This window comes from Triticum dicoccoides, chromosome 7B (genome assembly GCF_002162155.2).
Source record: "Triticum dicoccoides isolate Atlit2015 ecotype Zavitan chromosome 7B, WEW_v2.0, whole genome shotgun sequence".
Taxonomy (NCBI): domain Eukaryota; kingdom Viridiplantae; phylum Streptophyta; class Magnoliopsida; order Poales; family Poaceae; genus Triticum; species Triticum dicoccoides.
Genome location: NC_041393.1, coordinates 31,126,548 through 31,136,942, shown reverse-complemented (window position 1 = coordinate 31,136,942; position 10,395 = coordinate 31,126,548). Strand labels below are relative to the sequence as shown.

At 41.0% G+C, this 10,395-nt stretch overlaps 1 protein-coding gene across 1 annotated transcript; it reads right to left on the bottom strand.

The window, feature by feature from the left end:
- Window positions 1-6,638: 6,638 nt before the first annotated feature.
- LOC119341550 (probable fucosyltransferase 8) lies at window positions 6,639-8,739 on the bottom strand. The gene is made up of 2 exons (XM_037613423.1): window positions 8,544-8,739; window positions 6,639-8,329 (listed from the first exon to the last, which is right to left on the bottom strand). Exons 1-2 carry the CDS (start codon window positions 8,737-8,739, stop codon window positions 6,840-6,842), a joined length of 1,686 nt encoding a protein of 561 aa, XP_037469320.1. The 3' UTR covers window positions 6,639-6,839.
- Window positions 8,740-10,395: the final 1,656 nt, after the last annotated feature.

Genomic DNA, 10,395 nt, shown 5'->3' with positions numbered 1-10,395 from the left:
AAAAAGGGCACACACACTTTCCAAAACTTAAGTTTGACTATCAGTTAGCCTGCTCGTAACGGGTACTGGTAACTGTATCATGCATATCATATTAGTATATCTCATACTGAAGAATTTGAACTGAAGATTTTCTACTTGATGCTTTTTCTCCTTCACATCATGTCTAAGTTCTTATGTATGTTTGATCGCATATTTGTCTCCTATGCTACCTGTATGCTTGCTTTGTTTTGCCTTGATGACTTTGTCTTCATTCTGAACCACATACATAGTGCAGCTTTTCTTTTGGCTGTGTATTTCATCACTCTGATATTCATCAAAATCACACATTGTTGACGAATTTGTAAAAACTACCATTCACCTTCCCTCTGGTCAATAACTTGTGCTTTCAGAGATCCTGTCTGGGAGAAGGGCGATAAGGTTTTGGGGAGCATCTCAGTGCGACTGCTCCCGATCCATCCCCGTCTCCATCCTCCTCTGCTCCGACTACTTCCACGACGAACAACAAGAAAGCCGCCAAGAAGAAGGCCATGGACGATGCCGAGTCTGATGTTGCCGTCGCTGCATTGGTCTGGCCAGCCGAAGGGTATGTTTTGTTCATCCCCAACTTGTTCATTCATGTGTTAGTCGTATATACTGTGTTAATAGATGTTTCGGTTCTATGTGTACTGTACATGCTCACAACCATAGATATCGGTATGAGTTACATGCTGTGATTGCCATATTTATTTTCTACTCGTGGATTAGATTAATCGAAAATGCTATATATCCAACACATACATCATTTTCATGTTGTATGGCATGTGAAAAGAATTCGATATATCACATATATTTTATCATTTCTACATGTTAAACATTTACATATCTCTCTCTCTCTCTCTCTCTCTCTCTCTCTCTCTCTCTCTCTCTCTCTGTGTGTGTGTGTGTGTGTGTGTGTGTGTGTGTGTGTGTGTGTGTGTGTAAAGCAAGAGATATATGAATTAGAGAACCAAGGGTCGCTCAGCTGGTTAGGTCCTTTCTGGTGGAGCCAGCGCACTAGGATTCAAGTCCTAAACTTCATTCATTGGGTGTGTACTTGAGCATCTACATTCATATTGTGTTTAAAAAACCATGAATCAAAATATCATAGTGCTATGACTGAACGTGGGAATGCATTGGTGAAGTTCACTGGACGCCGGAGCATGCGCGGGCTGGTGGTGCCATGTTGCCCAAGATCTTGTTCTAAAGTATCCAAAACTAAGTTTTGGATACTTTTTGAACAAGTTTGAATCCATTGGTGAAGTTCACCGGACGCCGGTACATGGTAAAAGAACTTTTTATATATTTGAACTCCTGGTTTCAAGATCTTTAGAACAAGCTTAGTTTTGGATACTTTTTGAACAAGTTTGAATCCATTATTTCAGTCAATATGTTTCAATTGTTTCAGAAGAACTATTTATTTCAGTTATTTTAAACCACTAATTTCACACGTTTGAATCCATTGATTTTCTGAAATACAATTTCAATTATTTTGATCATTGTTAAAAAAACAGATTTTGCTCATTTCAAAAGATGGATTTATCCCCATTCAAAAAATTGTTTGACTCATTTGAAAAAATGTATTTAAATCAGTTCAACACAGCTGATTTCACTAAATTAAGAAACATATTTCACTCAGTTTAAAAGAATGCACTAAATTAAAAAAAACATATTTCACTCAGTTTGATAGAATGATTTTATCATTTCAAAAAATGATTTCACTCATTTCAAAAAGTGATTTCAATCATTTCAAAAAATATATTTAAAGCATTTCAAAACGGTTGATTTCACTAAATTGAAATATTATATTTCACTCAGCTTAATAGAATGATTTCTATCATTTCAAAAAATGATTTCACTCATTTCGAAAAGTAATTTCAGTCATTTTAACAAACATATTTCACTCATTCCAAAAAATATATTTAAATCATTTCAATACGGTTAATTTGACTAAATTGAAAAAATATATTTCACTCAGCTTAAAAGAATGATTTCTATCTTTCAAAAAAAGATTTCACTCATTTCAAAAAGTGATTTCATTCATTTTAACAAACATGTTTCACTCATTCAAAACACTGGGTTCACTCATTCCAAAAGGTATGTTTCGTTGTGTTCAAAAAATAGATTCTGCTCATTCGGAAAACTTAGTTCACTCGTTTCAAAAGTTGGATATAACTTATTTTGACAAAATGATTTCACTCAATTTAACACACAGCTGATTTCAAGTCTTTTACGAAATATATTTCAATTGTATTTTTGCTATTTCACGAATTTCAGAGATCAAAAAAATATCAATTTCACATATTTACACATCATGTTTCAGATATTATTTCAATACTTCATTAGAATTTTAGCATATTTCAGATATTATTTGACCTATTTCAGTAGTTTTGAACGTGTGAAATCAATTTTAGCTGAGTGAAATAAACATTACACATATTTGAAATAAAAATCACTAGAATTCTCTTCATATATTTGAAAATATATTAGGTTCATATATTTGAAATATTCTATTTCACATAGTGAAACGAGTATAAAACATATTCAAAATTGGTCTTGTTCTAAAGTTCTTGCCATCAGAATTACAAATATATATATATATATATATATATATATATATATATATATATATATATTAGAAAACAAAATTGTAGTTTAAAAGATATGATTGATTGAAATTGTCAAAGAGAAAATAAAAGGCATGGAGTGTTGAGATGGAGAGGAGAAATAATGAATGCACCTACATGGGAACTAGCATAGCTTTTTATGACAAAAACTGACAGAAGTACACATGTGGGCCTGTTGCTTGTACAAGTCAGAGATGTATTGCATAGTATTTAAATCAAAATTTTACTATTATATGGAGCAGGGCGGCACGAATCTCAGTATGCAAACGAGCGGTGAATTGTTTGCCGGTACATACCACCACCGGTAAAAAGAGCTTTGCGGTTATGTGTGTCTTACGATCCCTACCCTACGCAACGTCTAGGATCTATTTTCCTCCGTGGTGAACTCCCGCCGCCAAGTCCCTATCGATCTAAGAGTTCTATTTCAGGCCAACAGAGGTTTTCCTCTGCCTTGGTTCTCTCTTGTCGACAACTTCGGCTGATGGCGCCCGCATCAGCTGCACATTCAATTACCGAAAGTGGCACAAAACGCCGTGGCCATCGCGATCTGGACATGTTCAACGATCAGCTTGACCTGCAAGATGAGGTCTTCGACGATCTTGAGAACAACAAGGATGACCCCGAAATTTGAGGATTTCCTGGTTAGCTTTGTCAAGGGTGCACACCTAAAAATCGGTCAGTCGGGCTGCAGTTTTCGTGAGACAAGAGCTGCATGGAATACTGCACAAGCGATTTGATTTAGGCCAGTTGGACCTAATTTGTTTGTGGTGCGAACCTCTAGTCCTGGTGATTGGGAGAGGATTATCCAGAGGGGCCCTGGATCTTCTGATTATGGGTCGTTCTTCTGCACCAGTATGATGGGTTTGCTTTAGTGGAGGAGGTAGAATTTGTGCAAATGCCCATCTGGCTGCAGATACACAAAATCCCATATGTATACTGTTAGAAGGAGATGGTTGAACAGTTGCCGAGAAATTCAGGAAAATATCTGAGACAAGACTTAATGGTAACTCAAGAGGTGATGTTACACAGCTGTTTGACAAAGTTCGTCGGTTCTTGACTTGTGTGCGCCTCCAACTGCCTTCTCTCTCTTCCACCAAACTTCACGTTTCCTTGTGTGTGATGATTTCATTCCATGTTTAGGTCATTTCCTGCAGAAACACATTAAACAAAGGATATCGAGATCTCTCGCATTCATTAGTCATTATTGACAATATCGAAGAGATTTTCTAGGAAATCTCATGATTACTTGGTTTAAACAACGGTGTGATGAGCGCAGGGAATCTCCTATTGGACGCACGTTGCGTCAAAGTGTTGGTCTTTCGCACAGAAGTAAGGAACAAACGATGACCTGGGCCGGGCCCATTTACGTGCTGCAGTGTTTCCCTGAACCGGTTTTCCTTTCTCTTTCTGGTTTTTCGTTTCATTTTTTATTTTTATTTTCTTTTCCTTTTTTGTTTCTTTTTTCTTTTTCGTTTCTTTTTTCTTTTTCGTTTCTGTTTGTATTTAAAGTTTTTTAAAGAGTTCATGTTTTGAAAATTGTTCAGAAACATAAAAAATGTTCATGCTTACAAATTCGAAAACTGTTCATAAATTCGAAAACTATTTCCATTTTTAAAAATGGTCGTATTTTTTCAAAAACTGTTCATAAATTCGAAAACTATTTCCATTTTCAAAATTTGTTCAGGAATTTCAAGAAATGTTCTGGTTTTTCAAAAATCGTTTGGAATGTTTTTATTCTTGTATTAAAAACCTGATCACAAATTCAAAAATGTTCTTGTTCTCGAAACGTTGGTCACGTGTTCAAAATTTGTCCGTGTTTCAATTTTGTTGGGATTTTCAGAATTGTTCTTCATTTCGAAATTTGTTCAAAAATTCAAAACATATTCGTGATTCAAAAAATTGTTCCTGTTTTAAAAACTCTGCACATAATGCGAAAAATGTTCAAGTTTACAAAAATGTTCAGAATATTAAAATTGTCCCTTTTGTCAAATGATGTTTGCATTTTTAAAAAGTTCGGGAATTTCAAATATTGTTCCCGATTTAATTTTTTTGCTCATAATGCGAAAAATGTTCATGTTTACAAAAATGTTCAGAATATTAAAAATTGTCCCTGTTTTCAAATGATGTTTACATTTTTAAAAATGTTTGCGAATTTCAAAATATGTTCCCATTTTTAAAAAATTGCTCATAATGTGAAAAATGTTCATGTTTACAAAAATGTTCACAATATTAAAAATTGTCCCTGTTTTCAAATGATGTTTGCATTTTTTTTAAATGTTTGGGAATTTCAAAAATTGTTCCTGCTTCTCCATAATTGTTCAACATTTCAAAAAATGTTCATTATAAAAAATTGTTCAGAATTTTAAAAATTGTCTCAGAAATTCAAATATTGTTTGTGTTTTCAAAAAATGTCGGGACTTTTGAAAAAGTTCAACAATTCAAAAAGATTTCCCATTATCAAATTTTGTGCTCAGAATGAAATAAATGTTTGAGTTTTTCAAAAATGACCGGAATTTCAAAAAATGTTTGCACTTGCCAAAATTGTTCGCATTATCAATTTTTTGTTCTCAAAATTCAATACATGTTCGCATTTTCATTAAATGTTCAGGAATTTCAAAATTCTTTCTGTTGAAAAATCGTTTTTATTTTATTTTTTGAAATTTTGAAAAATTGTTCGAGTTCTTCAATAAATTTTCGGATTTTCAAACATTGTTCGTTGTAAAAAACACAATTTCCAAATAAAGTTCGAAAAAAAAACCTGTCCTGATTCTGCTTTGAAGTTAGTTCTTATACAATCACACTCCAATTTTTACATGAATGTTGTTAGCTCCACTGGTTAGCTTCTCTCATACTTAAGATTAAGAAGGACTTCCAAAGTTCGAATCCTAGGGAAGATTTAGCGTGCTTTTTTTTAACATCGCTGCGCTAAACAGGCGCGCTCGCTACAGCGCCCAGTATTGGGCCGGCCCACTCGCGGGGTGCCTGCATGCGTCAAGTGGCTGTTCGACACAAAACGCGTTGAATAGGAGCTCCCCACAAATATCCCTCATCACTTTGTTTGGTTAGCTGCTAAACCACGTAGATTGCCATGGATTTTGGCCCAATCCATGTGGGTCATCCAGGCCAGGAACAGTTCCATGTGGTTCCCAATTTCACTGTAGTTTCGGCAAAGGCGGGTGAAATCCCAGCCCAAACCACGTCGATCCGCTTCGTTCCACGTTGTCCACAAGGACCTTGTCCCCTTCGTGGAATGAGTCCATCGGAGGCAAATGCAATAACCTACGAAGAAATCGGAAGTGTGGCGAGGTGGTGCCTCTGGGGACGATGACAATGAGCAGCGACATGGGCCTCCGACAACAACGACGGCTCCCTTCTCTACAAGGGGTCTTTCGCAAAAAAATGCGAGGCCACACGGCGGTACCGCAGTGCTAGAGCGTATGAGGGGTCGTATAAGGGACCACAAATCTTACATACTTTTGTGCTTAGTGATCGTATTGAGAGGTTTTCAGGTACATGAGCAAATCTTACATACTTTTGTGCTTAGTAATGCACCAACAAGTTAAGGGACGAATCGTGTGATTTTCTCTATATGGGTCAACCTATTGATGAATGGTGGCGGAGTGGCGAGCTCGATCAAACGAAATTGTGAGCATCTGTGCGTCATACATAGATTGTCAGTGTGCACAACATTTCCTCTGTCTTGGTTTATTAGTGCACTCGTATTTAGGGTCATATTTTGACCATGATTTTAACTCATAAAATATAAGTTATACATAGCAAAAACAATATTATCGGACACTATGTTCAACGATCCAACGACATAAATTTTGGTGCCATGCATTAACACTTTGCAAGTTAAATGTACGGTCAAAATTGACACAAATACAAAGGGGGCCCAATAAACAGGGACGGGGATATTACTATTATAACATGGAGTAGTATGTGAAAAAATGTGACTTGCCCAAAAAAAATTCAGGCAACTATACATATCAAAAGTCACTTGCACTTGAGGTTTAAAAAATAAGTCACTTAATGAGTCGACTGCAAACTGTTGTGGACAAATGTGCAACTCTAACTCAAATGTGCAATTTTAGAGTTATAAATAGATTCATCAATCGATCGAAAATCGCTACAAAAACTAGCTACTCCAAAAGTTTCTGTCGCATCGGGTTGATGACGAGCGCTGTTGATTTCTAATCAATCAAATAACTTGATACCTTTGATCCATTTAATCCCTTTGCCTACATCCTCACACTCATTGACGTGTCGAGACAGCTCCTCCTTGTTCACCGCCTTCCCCCGGCACTCCACATCGGGCGTCATGTGGAAGCACGGCTCCATGGACACGGCGCGCACGCACGGCGGCTCGGGCACCTTGCCGTCTTCCGGGATCATCAGCATGGTCGGCCGCAGCCCCGCGAGGCTGCTGCTCATGTAGCCGAACGTGGACGCCCCCGTGGTGAGCAGCACGTTGGAGAAGCTGAGCAGGTAGATCTCCGCGAGCGCCTTCTGGTTGTGCGGCCGCTGCCCCATGATCTGCCGCTCCTCGTGGCTCGGCTGGAACACCCCCACCATGCCGCCGCCCTTGGCCGCGTGCTCGTAGTACGTTGACTTGATCCTGTCGTAGTAGTCTGCTTGGAGCGACGCGATCAAGATGGCCTTTGATTTGGCACTGCTCCTCGCCGCGGTGGTCTTCGTGTTCGCCTCGTCGCCGTCGATGTCCGGCAGTATGTGCTCCTGCCGGGAGCACGCCATGATTTGGGTGTACATGTCGTCGACGGGGATGGTTGCCCAGGAGAACATCCTGATCTGCACGCCGATCCTCTCCTCCGCCTGGGCCATGTACGTGTGGTAGTACCTGGTGATCATGCCCCAGACGGAGTTGGACGGGTGGAACAGGTACCGGCCGAGAAGGTGCGCCACGCTCTCCTTGGCCGGGAACAGCCTCCGGAGCTCACCTTCGAACTCCGCCATGGCGTACAGCGCCGGCACGAAGTAGAAGTCGTTCTGCACCAGCAGCCAGTTCACCTTGGCCAGCACGAGCTGGTCGTCGTTGCAGTAGAAGAGCCGGTCCGAGCGCCGGAGGTCGTGCGCCAGGTGCAGGTACACGTACGGCGGCACCGACTGCGCCGTCGCCTTGGCCGGGTCGTTGGCGATCTTCTTGCCGTCGAGGAGGTTCCCGTACGACTGGTTGGAGCCTACCCCGAGCCAGGACATGTCGGCGACGGGGAAGTCCCGCGGGAGCACCCAGGTCGCGTTCGCGCCGGGGAACGGCTCGCAGAAGAGGCCTGTGAAGTCGTCCGTGGAGTGGACGAGGAGGACGCGGTCGGTGAGGAGCGCGTAGAGGAACGTGCTGAGCAGAGACAGCATCCGGTTGCCGAGGCCATTGTAGGGGATCCACACGACGTAGTTGCACTCCGCGTCCTCCGTGCTGCTGCTGCCGCCGGACCGGAGGTGGTCGACGAACCTGGCGTACGGCGGCGTGCCGGGGCCGCACCTGCTGTGCCGCGCCTCGTAGTCGCGCAGCTTCCGCAGGAGGTGCGGCGAGGGCGCGTACGGGGAGTGCTTGTAGTAATGCGGGGACTGGTAGCGGCTCAGGCACGCGCGTCGGTCGGAACCTGGCGGGAGCAGGCAGCCAAAGAGCTCGTCCGCACCGGCGGCGCTCTGACGAGAGACGTTCAGTAATCCTGAGGAATTATCAAACACGAGAACTTGCAATGTTACAAAAATTTGATTATGTAAGACCATCACGAGATGATTAGATTTCGTTCATGTGCCCAACCCCAAATTCGATCAAGCATGAGCAGGCTTGTGTCGTGTGGATCGGCAAAGCTGGGCGACTTTGCACCTAATCGTGAGTACATACATGCAAATCGATCACGAGGGAGAGCTTGCTTGTACCTCCACCCATGGCGGTCAGCTTGGCGGCGTTCTGCCACACGGCCAGCGCGCCCGCCCGGCCGCCGAAGAGGAGCGCCATGAACGGCAGCGTGAACAGGCACACGATGAGCAGCACGCCCGCCCGGCCCATCCCGTGGCTCCTCCTCGCCGCGCCGGCGCCCCACGCCGCATCCGCCACCGGACGACCTTCCGCCATCTTGCTGCCGCCCCTGTCCATCATCTACTGTATCTCCCCAACGCAACAACATGCGGAGTATACGTCGCCCGATCGAGCCACGAAAGCCCCAGCATGGTTTTAACAAGATCCGTAAGCTCGTCATGGATTGATCGATTAACGTCTCCGTAGAGTTGCGTCGCGTGATCCGCGGCGATTCGCTTTGGCGTGCAGGTGGGGTTGACCAGGGATAATAACCGAGCCAGCATGTCGTGGGAGCGTCGTGGCTGGAGGCTTGGAACTAGCATGTGACGGACGCACGTGTTTTTGGGACTACTGGGCACGATATGAAGGCAACTCTTTGCACACTCGCCGATTTTGTTTACTCTTAATATTAGTTTTTTTAAGTCAAACTTTATAATCTTTTGTTAAAGTTATAGAAAATGTACTGTATTAGCTTCTACAATATCAAATCAATATCATTAGAGTCATCGTTGAATATATTTTCACACTATATATTAGCTAAATATCCGTGCATTGCTATGGGATAAAACATTATTTGAAGAGTGCAGTGATGTCATGTGACAGATTGTCCTTGGCTGCGCTGGCATTGACTGTGTTGTGGCGATGTTGGTGGCTAATTATATTGGATGCATGCGAAGCGATAGATTATAGACTGTTTTAAAAGGAATCTACTGTTAAGGAAAATACGATTTTTATAAATCTCTGCCACAAATAATACTAGTAAATGCCTACATACAATGCACATTAATATTAGATAGTATATTAATTGCACGCATATATTAGGTAGGATATTATTTGTGTGTTAATTATATGACTAATGCTAACACTAATATTCGATATGGTATTAATTCACGCTAAATATGTTGAGCGGTCATCATTGAGGAGCCTGAGTCGTTGGATTGATCTGGTTTGATGGCCGAGATTAGTTCGATCTGCCCTTTTGAGTACTTTTATACGGGTATAGATGCAAGCCTAGTTAACTATTTGACAAATTAGTTAATTGCATCAATTGCTTGGTTTTTAAATTGATTTGGCGTGAAAAATATCACTACTTATTTAAACATTCTCTCGCTAATTTATTGCATTAATGACTTGATTTTAAAATTGATTTGGTGCCTTATTTTCAACTTTTTTTATTTTTGCATTAATGAATGTGTGTCGAACGACAATGTACCAACTCCTCTTTTACGGTGACTAGGTGACTAGTAGAATGGATGTGCATTGCTACGGACTATAACGCATATATAAAGGAATCAAACAAATGATTAAGATAGTTTCCAAGGCCAAAGCTCATTTTGACCGTGTTCGGACATCTAATGATGCCCAGTAGGCTCGCTAAAATTCAACCGGTTGAGCAGTCCAGCTCCTCCAAATCTAGACCATATGTGGGAGAGAAATGTCATTGTCCGGACTATCCAGCATGTTATCTCCAAGGCCCGGGCTCAACACAGAAACCCAAACCCATGACGCATCCTTCCCGAATATTCTTATCATGTGTTTTAGGTTTTTATTAGTTATATAAGTCAAAAAAGTCTTGGTATAACTATTATTGAAGTAAGAATATTATTTTGTAAATGGTAAACATTGATATTATATTTGCAGTCTTTCAATTTTTTTATCCTTTTATTATTTCTAAATGGTGAACATTTTTATTTTATATATTTTGAGTCTTTT